The sequence below is a fragment of the Platalea leucorodia genome (genome assembly GCF_965183815.1).
Source record: "Platalea leucorodia genome assembly, chromosome: 11".
Lineage (NCBI taxonomy): Eukaryota > Metazoa > Chordata > Aves > Pelecaniformes > Threskiornithidae > Platalea > Platalea leucorodia.
Genome location: NC_138833.1, coordinates 8,881,213 through 8,896,440, shown reverse-complemented (window position 1 = coordinate 8,896,440; position 15,228 = coordinate 8,881,213). Strand labels below are relative to the sequence as shown.

Below are 15,228 nucleotides of genomic sequence, written 5' to 3'. Positions count from 1 at the left end.
AAGACATTTTTCCTAATATCCAATCTAAACATCCCCAGGCGCAACTTGAGGCCATTTCCTCTTGTCCTATAACTTGTTACTTGGGAAGAGAGACCTACAACCTGCTTTCAGGCAGTCATAGAGAGCCATAAGGTCTCCCCTGAGCCTCCTTTTCTCCAGACTGAACAACCCCAGCTCCCTCAGCTGCTCCTCGTTAAGACTTGTGCTCTAGACCCTTCACCAGCTTCATCACCCTTCTTTGGACAAGCTCCAGCACCTCAGTGTCTTTGTTGTAAAGAGGGGCTGAAAAACTGAACACAGTATTTGAGGTGCGGCCTCACCAGCACGAAGTACAGAGGGACAATCACTTCCCTAGTCCTGCTGGCCACAGTATTTCTGATACAAGCCAGGATGCTGTTGGCCACCTTGGCCAATATTCCTGTAAACTGGAGAAGATTTTCACAGCAGGATAAAAGTGAAAGCTTCGCTAGGTCTTAACTGAGCTACTTGCTCAGTGATGAGAACACCAAGAACCCAGAAAGCCAGTTAGTTCAGTTTTCCTACATAGTTCTGTAGACCCTTCATTAATGAATTATCAATTTCAAAAGTTAAAAGCTTTTAGAACAAGTTTAGTAACAAACTGCTCCTGACTTAAGTGAATATATTTCTTGTTCTAGAATAAAGAACAACCTCTTCCTCCTTTTCCTGATTTTTTTACTGTACACTTGTGAAAGAGTTAAGTGCTTAATTATTCTCTACCATTGACTGACATTTGGACCATTTGTTCAACTATCTCAGAACACAGCTTCAGAGTGGGAAGGCTAATTTTGTGCTGGAGGCATGTAGAAGCCACTAGTCCTGAACTGCTGTCCCTTAGCAAGGGACACAGCACATTTAGTACCCTCTAACACTTTCCATCAGCTTCAGCACTGTTCCCCCCCCCCCCCCCCCCCCCATACACCAAGTAAAACTCACATTAGTGTTCAGCAATGAGAAACTCTCTGCCACCTTACACCCAGCTGCTGCTTGTCAGTTTAGCTTCACCACAGTCATTTCTCCAGCTATTTTCTTGTAGCTCATTTCTTTGTATTTGTCAGACTCCACTGCTCTGGTGACTGAAGTTTCTTCAGCTAGTAGGATGAGTAACACAGCTTCCCTTTAACAGAAGCCGCAGGAAATCCAAAGTTTTCTGGTCAGCTATTACAACTACTCCCTCAAGTTTTATCTTACCACAGTCCTTTAATAACCAAGGACTTTTTTTGAACAAGATGGCTCACCCTTCGTCAGCAGAACCAAGTTGCAAGTCCATCCAGTCCTCTCTGACTACCTTCCCCAACCACGATAATGCCCCTTTCCCCAACACCCATGGTACTGGGTGCGAGTTCCTCCTTGCGCACCTCATCAGCCTTGCAAAACCACCACCACCATCTGCTCTAAGCACCAGACCAAACGAAAGTGGTGTTCAGCTGTTGGTCAGCATAGACATCACGATAACCAGGGTGTTGCTTTGTGTCTTCCAGAGCAACAGCAGTCCAACAGACGCTGCCTACAAGCCAGCTTTGTCTAGCAAGATGCAAGTCTGCCTTGAACAGCACCTCCTTTGCTGAAAGGAAAGGGAGAGCTAACTCCTGTCCCAGTCTAGGAGTTTTAGTTCTTGGTTTACAGGCTATCAACATGAGCATATCATTGCTGCTTGCTGGCACCTTCTCATAAAGTTTAAGGAACCAAGTACAAGAGAAAAGAGGAAGTAATCCTTAAAAACATTAGTTACATAGTTACTCTGATGCATCAAAGAACTCCTCTAACTGGACCAACACTGTGGAAGGGAATCACCTTCTGCTGCAATAAGGTATTATTGCAATGAATTTCATAGCAAAGCTTTGACATTTACTAGTCAAATGACTACAAGATCAGTAGAAGACAACTAAGAGATCTCATCTCTTCACTCTTAAGTGTCAAAGCTGCCCAGTCTGTAGCAAAACATTAGGCAACTTAAAACACTGTCAGTTTAAAGCTCCCTGTCATTCAAAAATTGGTTTGCTTCAGCTTTGTTTTATTTCACCAACCATGCAGCCTATTTAACTCCAATACTTCAGCTGTGATCCCCATCTATCTACTGCAGAAAATGAAAACAACTTGTCCTTTAGTGGGCTTCCTACTGCTATGGACCAGCATGGACCAAGTACTTCACAATGACCAAGGAACTGAGAGAACCAAACTAATCAAGCAGAAAGACTGCTAACAAAGTGTTTCTAAAAAAGTAATGAGCTTAACTTCCCCATAGAGCAGTGATACAAATGCACTCTCATCAAGCAGAATGATCACTTAACACTTAATATTAAGAATGCTCCAGCAACATGCTCTTTGAGGCAAAATGAGGTCTACTAGCGTGACACAGCACAACTCTGATCCCAGTTTCCACTGCAAGACTTCCCTTTACAGAGTACATAACACTCCAAAATGACACTCTTCCTTAAGGAAGCTCCTCTGTGCAAACAATAATGCCATTTACAGCTTGTCAACAAGTTTAGCTACAGCTTATTGCTGCAAGATCAACCTCATCTTCTCAGGCTTCTGTGCTCTTACATCACTAAGAGTAGTCTGCCATTTCTGATGAGCAACTTAATCTTCCTGGTTCTACCACACCTGATTGAATGTGTGGGTAGACGCAAATTCAATATGTAAACTCCATGGCTGAGTTTCTTCTGCTGTGAAGCAGCTCAGTCATTCGTCAGGACAATTCATGAAGTCAGCTCTCCAAAGATCCTTCCAGCACTAGCCAAATGAGCAATAGGGAAAACAATTTAAACCATCATCTGTCTACTGGAACATCTATCGGCCCATACAAATCTAAGAGGCACATCAAAGCTCCTGGAACTCAGGAGGTAAATAGACTCCTAAAAGCCAAAAGCCCTTAGCTCCAGGTGGAGGGAATAAGCTCCACAGCCAGAAGACAGACATCTTCCCTAGAGTGTCAACAGGGGAAGGAAGTCAAAGGCGCCTAACAATTTATACACAGCAATTAGCTTCTGTTGATGTGAGGACTGACTTTATAACCAAGCACATCATGCAGCTATGACACACCCTTGTATGTCCAGAGCATGTAGCTGCAGCTGGAAGTGGTCTTCAGGAACCAGAAGCAGCTTTGTACAAGCCACAGTGTTTAACACACCTTTGCACACATTGTGTTGATGTTCAAGTCAATTGGGCTAAGTTGACTTCTACAGAAGCTTGACAGTCCAGGTCATCACTGAAAAACTCTATTTAAGCCTTGTTAGGGGATGACATAAGACCCAAAAAGCTACACCCTCTGGTTTCTTCAGATACCAGTACTAGAAAGGGGAGTAGTAGATCTGCCCTGTCACCCTGTACTGAGACAGTAATCCCAGTTAATCAAGAAGTGTAGATGCTTTTGCTGCAGATGCCTGAGACATGACCTGTAAGGCACAGAATTCCAAAGGATTGCCTAAAGGAGCTGATGATTATCTCTACTTTCTCAATGCAGAAGTCCTCTTCCAAATTCAAAATCATTTACTTCATTTGCAAAGCCTGAAGGGGTCTAATATCCATCACTTCCAGCTGTCCCCTTAATACAGGGTACTAGTCACTACAGATAGTGCTATTTAAGTCTAGCTGGATTTACAAACAAAACTTGCTTCAGTAAAGCACTCATCTATGGGACACTTCAGGATAAGGAGAAGTAACTGAGGAGCAATGGAATCTCCACAGGAATCACAACAGGGAGATAAAGAGCAAGCATCAGTTCTTCCAAGGTAATGAGTTACCCAGAAAGAACATCTTAACTGGGTCCGTTCTGATTCAACAGCTGTTTGGTGCAGTTACTGCTCTCTGAAGAGAGTCAATCTGGAGTTCATCTAGGAGTAAAGGGTTTTCTTGAGCACCAAGGGGCATAGGTCAAAAACAGATCATGAGTGAAAGCCTTAGCTCTCTCCTTGAAGGCCTCTGCTACCGTAACATTTATCTTAAAGGCAAAGAGCACATCACTTAATCAGCAGAGTGAGGGGAAAAGATAAGTTGCCTTTTAAAAAAAAAAGTTATTTCTGTAGGCTCAACAGGCCTCAGCAGACCCCAAGCCAGTCTTCTCCCACCAAAGGGAGGTCCATCTCTAAGCAAGCATAAAGACTGCACCAACAAAATTTTTGTTAAAGTACCAAGAAGGTGATGAGCCAGTTACGTTGTATGCCAGATTGTCTGGACAACAGGATGATACTCACTCAGCTCTCTGTCCTAGCTGAAGTCACACAGTAGTCTCAAGATCACCATATAATCAAAAAGCTTGTACACTGACATGGAGCAGTCTGATGAAACTGGTTAGTATCAGTTCTTGCACACCACAGCAGCATCACAAGTTCACAGTAATGGAAGCACCCCATCCTCCCTGCTCTGCCCCAGGTGAATGACAAATATTATGTCAGTAAGTTTTTTCTATGGAAAGCAATTTATCATCCTCCTGGAGACCAGGCCACAGGTCCTGACAGACAGTGCTGTGCTTTTTGATCCAGCTCATCCAGCCAAGTTTCTGAATATGAAAATGAATATGAAAGTAACGAAGTTTGTGTCAACTCAGGTTTAATTCAGCCCAGTACTCTGGGAATTATGGAACATCTCTGCTACCATAAATTTGAGCTTTGGACACATACTTCTGCTGAGGAATTCTTAATTCAGTTTTGGAGGCTTTATCCAGCTGTCCTACCTCTCACACCAGCTAGGGCCCCTCCTTTGCTAATCATCAGCCTGACAGCCCAAAGCTCCCACATCAGGGTCCACTACTCCTTAGATCACTATTCCTCAAAAATAGGAAGAAAGCTGACTCCTGGAAGGAGTATTCACCTATACAATCACTATGTTTGAGTTCCAGGCCTCAGACTTTTGAAACTTTTGAGGCATACAGTTGTCAGAAAGTTTAATTAGCCCTGACAAGCATTAAGCATAAAACACAACTGAAAACACTACTGGTCCAACAAGTTCAAGAGTTAACTACCAAATGACTGGCTCTGACTGTGAATGGGCAAGAAGCACCTGAGTAAATTAAAGGAACTCTGGGCTCTGATTGAGTTAAATCCTATTCCTTAACCACAGTCCCATTTCAAACTCTTCCAGCAATCTTACCTAGTCTCAGAAGCAGCATACCTTTAAATCTGAGCAGTTTAAACTTCTAACTTTAAAACAACTTCTAATTCCTGCTAAGTCAGTTCAACAATTTCTAGTGACAAGAGAAGAAAAGTTAAGTTTTGCCCAGTGTGTCACAGACTGGTTGAGGTTGGCAAGGATCTCTGGAGACCATCTCATCCAACCCCCCTGCTCAAGCAGGGCCACCTAGAACAGGTTGCCCAAGACCACATCCAGATGGCTTTTGAATATCTCCAGTGTGGGACGACTCTACAACCTCCCAAGGCAACCTGTGCCAGTGCTCAGCATCCTCACAGTTTTAAAAAAAAAAAAAAAAGTGCTTTCTGATGTTCAGAGGGACTCTCCTGTGTTTCAGTTTGTGCCCACTGACTCTTGTCCTGTCACTGGGCACCACTGAGAAGAGCCTGGCTCTGTCATCCCTGCACCCACCCTTGAAGTATTTATATACATTGTAAGATCCCCCTGAGCCTCCTCTTCTCCAGGCTGAGCAGTCCCAGCTCTCTCAGCCTGTCTTCATAACAGGAGATGCTCCAGTCCCTTCATCATGTTAATGACCCTTCACTGGACTCTCTCCAGCATGTCCACATCTCTTGTTCAGAGAGCCCAGCACTGGACACACTGCTCCAACTGTGGCTTCACCAGTGCTGAGCAGAGGGGAACGACCATCTCCCTTGACCTGCTGGCAACACTCCTCCTAGCCCAGCCTTCTCTGCGGCAAGGGCAACATCTGGGAAGTTACACAAGTAGCTACATTAAAGTTACAAAAGAGTTGGAAGTGCTAGACTGAAAGTTTCCCATGCAACCCTAGCTCGGCACATATGGAGACACTGATACATGCTAGGTGACAAAGTCATGCCCCCCCATCAGTCATGTGGGTAAACACCTCAACAGGCAAATTAAAAGCCAAGAGGATGATCAGAAACCAAATTCCCGATTTTGAAAACTGCACTGTGAAGATCAAGTTCATTTAGGTTACTGGGTGCTTGGGAATTCCCACCCAGTAAGTCTCAGTAAAGTGATTCCTGAACACCTGTCAGAGCAGCACCACAGAAAATTCACACTGCACTGGGTATGGAAGAGTTCGAACAGTGTGAGCTAAACTCTCGAGTGAATGAGACTGAAGTTACTCACTGTCATTCACCAGGCAGGGTCTTCCAACACACTTAATATAAGCTCCATGGGTCATTAGTTATAAAACACAGTGGGAAGAAGTGGGAGGGAACAGAGCAAGTTAGCCTGACCTTTACTGAAGAAGTATTTCAGTTTAGTATTAACTCTTGAACATCCACTTGCCATACTCAAGAGAAAGTGGGATTTTCCCCAAAAATGGCCGAGAACAGTTATAACCATGTTGAAACAGTTTATTCTCCTGTTTAAGGCATCAGGGATTCTTATTTATGCAGACTTTGAGATAACATTTTTAATTTAAGCCTACACATTCTGCTTAAGCTTTGGAGTTTAAATCAACCACCAAGGTGTGTTTAAGACTGTATTTTAAGATGATTTATTCTACAATATGTATTCTTTAAGGAACACTTACTTCAGAATTACTAATACAAGCAAGTTAGCTATTCTACTGAGACACTCAGTGTTGTTCTCCCAATTCTTCAGAACTTGTTTTAACAAGTCTAGGAGGGACAAACATTTAGAAAGACAGACCAAAAACCCAAGATGCTAGTCACCCCTACTATGGTAGCCAAGATCACTTTATCAGCTTGCTTGCAGAGGGAAAGAAACTTCCTTATTTATTTAGCAGTCTCAAAGAAAACTGCTCCAATAGCCCCCACACTCAGGTCTTTGCTATCTTACCCAGCAAAAAGGGCAGGCTCCCAAGCCAGATACTTCAAATGCCATCTGGAGCAGCCTACCATATCCTCCAGAGCGCGAGGAGCCAAGACCCCTACCTTTACCACTTAACTGGGATGATTAAGTAGCACTGACATGATTTTTCACAGTCTTTCCACCAAAGAAGTGGCACTATAGATTAAAAGGAAGTCACTGCATACCCCTTCACCTTTCCCACTGCAGGTCAGGATGAAAAACATGTTCATGTGCTACACATTAATTGCAACATAACATCTAGCCCATGTGAGCTGCTGACAGTGTTGCCTACCAGATGCCTCAGGAGGAAGAAGCTGTGTATCATAAGCGGTTTCCCAGAAGAACCGTTTCTAATCTTCCCTGATTTCCCTATCAGTAAAGAAAGTACACTTTTTTTTATAGCTGTGTTCTACTTATCCGCTTACAGATTTTAAATTCAAACCGTTTGCTCCCAATAGCATCCCCTTTTAAAGGGTGGCACAATTTAGGAAATACTCTAAGAAATCTACACTACAAATACTAAATTGCTGTTTTGGAAGGGATGTGAGCTTCATGCTGAATAACTTAAGTCTTGTTATTCACTTTTAATTACCTAACCCAACAGCTTTTCCTACTAGCAACACTTTCTTCTTTGATAAGGCTAATCAAAGAGTTACTAGAGAGCTGAAATAGCCCCAAAGTCTACAAAGACACAGTTCTAAATCAACTGAAAACAAGATTCCCACCCTAAATGATTGAAGTTGCCTTTGTAGAATTTATTTATACTAGTTCAAGACAGGAATGCTTCTTTTAAGTATCATCTCTTGCCTCTTACTAAGTTGAGGCCCGCTTTCTGACAAGACATCCTTATTATTTCTGAGGGAAGTATTCTGAATTCTCATGAAGCCACCCATAAGAATTTCTTTTGCTGCCTTTAATTCCTTCATGAAATGAACATCAAAGGAACTCAGACAAGATTGTTTTCTCACTGGTTACACCTGTATGTGTTTTGTGCTATACAAAGGAGAGTTTGTGCATTCATATGAACACTTCTGCAGTGAGTGAAAAGTGATCAGCAATATAAAGACACCTAACCTCAGGGAGCATACTTTAAGAGGGAGATAGGGTGATAAAAGGGGCTAAGTAACACAGAATGGCCACACTCATCCCATGGCTTACTCTACCTAAGCCACAAGGATACAGTTTGAAGAGGCTAAGAAAAAAAAGTTCAAGGCAGAGAAGAGGAGATAGAGATGTTAAGAGCATACTGCAACTGTATTTGGGTGGCAAAATTAATGTTAAGATATATTTTGTGAGTGATTAAAGCTGACAGACATTAACAGGCAATCCACTGATGCCCTTAACTAGCCTCTTAAATTCTTGCTCTGTCTTTTTCCAACTGTCCTAATTCCAGTCTATCCTCCAGTCCTTTCAAATATGCGATACAGTCATTTTAGGATTCTAAATCAAATGAAAGTAAGATACCATGCCACACTACACATCCTCCAGCTGCAGTATTCTAACCAGTTACATAGCAATTTAATCAAAACATAATAGATGTCAGTAGTACTAACTTAGTGCTTCCAACAGTAGCCAGTACTTGACTGAAAGCACTTGTAAGGAAAGCTGCGTCAACCTGACAATCGTTTTCCCTTGACTGACACCATTTCTTCAGTTTTTTCAACTCACAGTGAAGACTTTCAGCTTCGTGCACTAGCAGATTCACTTTTGTAAAGAGGTAAGTCAAGATACTGTTTTGCCTTTCCAACTGCAACAAATGCAGAAGCCTTCAGCTGGACAGAAAAGGTAGGAACTTCTGTGAGTTCAGTAAAAGGGAGACAGTTATGACGTGTAAGTAAGGAGTACTAGGAGTCATCCGTCTGAACCAAAAAGAAAGTGTCTGGGAACATCACGTGTAGTCGGAGGGAAGAATTACAGGCAACAGAATAGCCTCATGGAGCTGGGATATGTTGTAAAGATTACTGTACTTAAATGTGATATCTGCAGCATTTAATTACAAAAACAGTGTGAAGCTACAAAAACAGAATGGTCAGGACATGGTCCATGCACAGAAGAGACCAAAAATACTCTCAGTTGACATGGCTAGATCTACAAGCTGTAGATCTACATTTTCAATAGCCAGAAACATCGGTAAAATTCAATCCTGGGTCTTCTTTCAAGGTGTTTAAAACCTCCTATTTGCATTAAATAATATGAACACTGCTCTACCAGGCAAAGGACATATTCCAGTGCCCCACAAGCTAACACGTTTCACAGGGACCAAGATGTTTTTAGATAAAAAAAAATTAAGACAGTGCAAGCTTGCTGAGTTTAAAACATGTTTCAGTAGTCCATGTCATTGAAAGTTTTATTAAAAAAAACAACCAACACGCAGTTCTGATGTTCCCTGGAAAAAGGGACTTTTTTTTAAAGATAAGAAAATCAAATCAGGTTCAACATTTTTGAAGGCCACAGCTGTTCCCCTACATATTTTATTTGGTGTGCATCATGTACTAGGTTTAATTTTTTTTTTTAATTTACTTAAAGTGTTTAGACTCTGAGGTGAGGTGGCAAGACTATGTACTTAGTGTAGTAAGACTTATCTGATCCACTGGTAAAGTTGAACAGTCTCCCTATGGTCACAGGGAAATTGCATGTCCAGAGCATCCTGCGCTCATGAATTGGCTGCAAGGTAAATGTAGAGTCACAAGACTGAAGTAGTGACCACAGAAATGGTTGACAGCAGGAATGCAGCAGTTTTTACATTGTAAATCCAAATCAGTAATTCATTTCAGCAGAGTAAAATTAAATGACATTGGAGGTACCTTTTGAAATAGTTAGTGCTGGGGACCACTGTGATCGTAGAATATCAAGACAAATGCTGCCATTACTGTTAATATTTGGATGATAGATTCTTGTTGTAAATGCAACCTGCAGAAGAAGGAAAATTTCAGTGTAGGATCACAAATGTACATTACACCATATGGTAATGAATAGATTTATGGTACAAGCCACTCACCTTAGGTGGTTTGAAGGGATAATCTGTTGGGAAGTGAATTGTCAAGAAAAATACTCCACCTTGATAGGGACTGTCATTCTGTTAATGAAAAAGAATCATTGCAGTTTGAGGAGTTATTATGAGAAGGGTGGTCATAAAAAACTATGAACATCAATTCTCTCATACTTACTGGTCCCATTATTGTAGCTTGCCAATGGAACACTGAAAAAGAGAAAGATTTACTTCAGTTTGGAGAAGCTCAAGTAATGAACTACTTACTTCCAGACAAAGCAGCACAGAAAAGTCTATTTTAAAAACAAAGCCTTCTGAAAGGCTGCAGGGAAGCAAGCCAAAGAACTAAACAGAGACAGAGCGAAGTACTCAACGCTCCACATTCACTTGGTCTACACTTCGGGATTGCTGTGATACCACACACATGTTGTGCCCTGCAAAAAATCCCTCTACAATAAAAATCCAGACAGTTATGTTCACTCTTTCAGACCCAACAAATTTCTGAGTTCAACTTTGTTGGTTCCAATAAAGCACCGGAATCAAAGCCCAGTTTCCAATGACTGCACTGCCCTCTTAGAGCAAGCTACAGCAAAGGTGAAGTATGAACTCATACCTTTCTTAGGTAGGACTCTCCTACACAGATCCTTAAGTTAAATGGAGGGTAAACCTAAGCTTTGTATACACCGTATGTGAAGAGGTAACCTAGCCCAGCGTTACCTTGGCTGAATGTTTAAGCTTCGTCTCCACAGAGGCCTCAATTTCATTAAAGCAGCAGAAAGCAATACAAGTCTTAAGACAATGCAAGAATGACAGTCTGCTCAATACCTGGGACCAGGATGTGCTAGTACACACTTTAGGTTAAACAGACAAAAATTAAGTCTCACTCGTATGCATCTGTCCAAGAGAACATCTTAATCTGGTAATATAGAAGATTCATGAAGAATGTCTTTATGCTGCAGAACATAAGGAAAACAATCGAAGCTGTTAATCTGTATGAGGCACATTAGCAAGTTCTCGGCATTCCTGCGTTCTCCAAAGGCTCTAACACTAGCTTGTGCAAAGAGCACGACCTTAACAAATTATTTGTGAAACAGAAGTTTCTCTTTGTATGGATGTCAGCTGTATTGCATCTTCAGAACTGGAGAGCTATACAGAAGACTCCAGTCATTGCAAGGTAAGTCTTCAAGACACAAAAGTTGAAGCCACCTGCAGCTACGTACTTAACTTGCAACTGGTATCTACAGCTTTCAAGAGTACCTGTGCCAAAAGTAATTTTAGCCCAGAGTGGCACTACTTGTTCTAATCTAGCACGAGCAGTTTTTAATTACACGTGGTACAGGCATTACAACTGGGAATGATCTCATACAAGGAAGGGAAAAAAAAAAAGCAGAGTGGGAACAGCCCTGCCAAGGCAAGGTGAGGTGAGAAGAGTGTTTAGTTAGAGCAGCAGGTTTGTTAAAGGGTATTACAGCTGGTAACACAGCTAGCCTTTTGAGAAACTCTACACTGAGTGTAGAGTCAGGAAATCAAGACAGTGGCTCATGTGTTCATATGTAGCATTCACCCATTTTAAAAGATTCAGACAGCTTCACAGCAAGTCCGTACCACCTGTAGTGGGACAGCAAGAAACCTAGAACAAGAGGACGAAGAGGGTGGCAGAAACCCAGGAGTGAAGAGTGCAGCTAATCACAGAAAAACCACCAAGAATTTCACAGGCATCAGTAGATGCAGGTAAGATGCACTGTGACTGCACTGGAGCACACAAACAGCACTGGACATTAACCTGCATACCTCTGCACACTGAAAAGATAAGCTGATATAACCAACTATTGTCTTAAACCCCAGAATACACTAGAAAGAAAAATACTGTCACAGCAAACCTAACATTTTACAAGATAGAAGGGTAGTTTGGTTGGTTGGGTTTTTTTGTTGTTTGGGGTTTTTTTTTTTTGTTTGGTTTGGTTTTTTGTTTTGTTTTTTTCTCCTCAACTCCCACCCCAGACTCAAGGAAAGTGCTTCTTTAACCTAAGCTTTAAATTCTCACAACATCCAGGACAAGTTTGATGAACTAAAAGATGGATTTGTCACGCAGAGCTTATTTCAACTGATTCTTTACTTTGAAATCTGACATTCAAAGAGTTACTTACAAAGTAAGGGGGTTGCTGACTTTCAGTAGCTAAGCACAGGTACGTGTTTGGAAGTGAACTAAGCCACTGCATAACACTCTGGAAGTATATTGGCCTAATCCAGTCCCAAGCATATTTCCAAAACAAAGCCCAGAGGTGGGTGGAAGAGGGCTCAAACTACATTACCAGGAGAAAGAAAATCCAGTCCCTACAAGGCAGAAACAGCTCTTCACTTTCCAAACCTTATGAACTACAGGGACAAGAAGCTTGTAACTGCAGACAGTTTACATCGGCTGGACTAGCCACAAGATACCACTTTGCGAGCACAGCATGTCCCGAACTCCAAGAAATGTCACTGACAAGGCGACCGAGGCAGACCTAGAACACAGGTATCTCTGAGAAGGCATCTTTCTGTTGTTGCCACTGCTATCCACTTACATACACCCAACGTGTTGCACTCCATAGTGAAAGTCTTTCATCAAGAGGTCTTCCAGAAAGGTGGCACGGGCAGAAAAACTATTACTTTAAAGCTTTCTGTATTCAGTAGTAACTTTCCATTGTAAGTGTTCACCAACTTATATTACCACCTCCTCCACCAGACAATCTCCATCACCTTTGATAGTCTTTGGAAACTACGCAGTAGTTTATCGTGGCACAAATCACACTTGCTAATTTAAGGGAAGAAAAGCCTCAGACTGGCTCTACATCCTACAAGCTTCCTTGAAATACTATTTTGAAAGCAGAAATAAGTTGTGGAGTAACTAGAAGCAGCTTGATGCTACTGCTAAAAACCCTCAAAACCAAATGCAGCTTTCACTTCTTTGAAAGCACTGTTGAACAGTAACATCTCCACTAATTTCAGTATTCTCATTCTCAGGTTTCAAGTGGGTTTTTTTTTAATCTAGTCCTAGATTTCTATGGGAATGTGTAAGTTTCCCTACACTTCAGCACTTCTGAATAGCTCAGAAATTATTCAGAAAGATCTCGGCAGCTAATTTTTTCCTTTTAGAAAGGATACCTAAGCTTAGAGTTCTTAGCGCATAGATGGAGGGTTTCCCTGCTTAAGTATCCCCTACTCTCATGAGCCTGAATGCTTTGCTGAACAGCACACTTGTCAGAGACCACGTTGCACAGCAAGTTCAATGCATGCTGTTTAATGGGCATCCCAGTCAAAGCTTCCAAGTGTTTTTACGTAGCCTTTTCTACACAGCAGAGCTGCTACAAGAAAGAGTGTAAACACATTCCCTCACCCCAGGGGGAGATGCCAATGCATTTAATGCGAGCCCATGGTAAAGTTATAAAGCAAAAGGTGAATTTACAAGTGTTCTCGTCTCATTGCAAACATCCTACTGATCTTGCTCACCTAAGCTATGACCAAGACTTTAATGCTGCTATAAAAAAAAAAAAAGTTGTTCACCAGAAAGTGTAAAATCCTAGTTAATATGGAGAAGACCATACAGCTTGCAAAACCACTGCAGTTTAAAGGCCTCTCACAGAAAACCACCACAGAGTACAGGGCAGCAATTAAGTTGCCTTATTCACAGCTAATCAAACCAGACTGGGGAACATTACCTACAATGTTATATGTTAACATATGTTATGTCATATGTTAAGTCATACGATATATCTTGCCCTCCTCCCTAGGCAAAAATACATGCACAAGATGTCAGTAGATCTTCTTACTATATAACCATGTTAGACAAAAAATTCAGAGTAGGACTTTAAACAATAACTGCTTTTTTCCTGCTCTAACACAGCTCCTCAAGCTTCAAAAGGACAGAACAACTCCAAATCACACACCAGGTGAACAACCTTGCATAGGAAAGACAACCAGCTGATCTGTAGGCCAAAAAAGATCATCCTAGGCTATCCTTTATATGGAATCTGGCAGGGCCAACTGATTTGAGTACAGTTTTCAAACCTAACAGTACCGTGTGATTTAAGGATGCTCCACCTGCACTTCCTATCTCATATCTAAGCAGCTATGTCCAAATCAAGCAACAAGTTAGTCATGACAGCAGGATTTAGACATTCTGATTTTCCTCATTGAGAAAGTAGTATTCCAAATTGAGTGAAATCCTACCTAAAAATTAACAGCCAAACCTGTTTTTCAGTTCTTATACTCTGGTGTGCTCTATAATAAAATAGCACAAAACAGATTAAAGAACAAGCAATGTTTCCAGTGTTCCTATAACTCATTTGACCACAGTAACTATTAAACTTTAAAAAAAAATCTAACATTACTTCATGATTCAAGCTTTAATTTACCAACTAGTTTTCCTTCCACTCACATTTTAACCTTTTATCCCCAAGGACTACATGTAACCCTCTTAAAAAATGCAGTGTTAACTAACTCCTGTGTAAAATACAGTTAACCCTGACCTTGCTGCAATAGCATCTAGTATTACGAGTAGATTGTTTTACTTCTATAGGACCATGTGACTACACCATATACAGCGTAGGTATCAAAGAAATTCAGAAAGCTGTATGCAACTGTTTGCTGGTTTGGCCATGGAGCTACTGAAGTTTACTAACTTCATGCCCTATAAGAATGCCAGAACAGTTAACTCCAAAGGTGTAACTTAAGATGTCCTCAGTGCAGAGTTGCCCAATCAATAAAATGGGAGTAACACAGATCTCCAGCAATACACAAGGAAAGTATTAACAGATACAGAAGAGCAACAAATTTAAGATTAGTATGTGGAGTAGTATCTAGTATTCTAACCAAAAGAAACAGATGGGCTCTCCTCGCTAAGGAACTGGACATCCCATTTTAGAAGAAAAAGGAAAAAGTTAGAGACTGCAGGTGTTTCCTGATAGTAGCATACTTACTGTCATCACCAACAGGCCCTGCTGAACACTGTGCTGGAGGATCACGTGCCAGATCATTCAACTCCTAAAAAACAGGAACAGTTTATTTCATTTAATTTCAAAACCAATCATGTTATTGCTAAAAAAGCTGCTAGTGGCACTTCGGCTATCATGAACATAATGCTCACATCAGTGAGTTTCCTGAAACCACAAGAATGGCAACACCACAAAACTAATAGCCAGGACCCCAGAAAGCAAAATTGCACCTAAATTCCAGGCAACATTTGGCATATGCATCAGTTTCATCTCTAGGCTTCCATGATCTATCAAGTCACAGCAATCCTCATCAAG

The 15,228-nt window shown here is 41.4% G+C and overlaps 1 protein-coding gene across 5 annotated transcripts in view; it reads right to left on the bottom strand.

Annotated features, from left to right (window-relative positions):
• The window catches only part of UBE2D2 (ubiquitin conjugating enzyme E2 D2), a 33,647-nt gene that overhangs the window by 8,260 nt on the left and 10,159 nt on the right, over window positions 1-15,228 (bottom strand). For 2 of the 5 annotated variants that reach the window (XM_082324380.1, XM_082324381.1), the window contains exons 2-6: window positions 14,899-14,962; window positions 10,825-10,893; window positions 10,119-10,150; window positions 9,950-10,027; window positions 9,756-9,861 (exon numbers count right to left, since the gene is read on the bottom strand). In XM_082324380.1, coding sequence (XP_082180506.1) covers window positions 9,756-9,861; window positions 9,950-10,027; window positions 10,119-10,150; window positions 10,825-10,834 — 226 coding nt within the window. In that variant the 5' untranslated portion in view covers window positions 10,835-10,893; window positions 14,899-14,962. The remainder of the gene's footprint in view (window positions 1-9,755; window positions 9,862-9,949; window positions 10,028-10,118; window positions 10,151-10,824; window positions 10,894-14,898; window positions 14,963-15,228) is intronic. The other 3 variants (XM_082324379.1, XM_082324382.1, XM_082324383.1) reach the window with 2 other exon arrangements.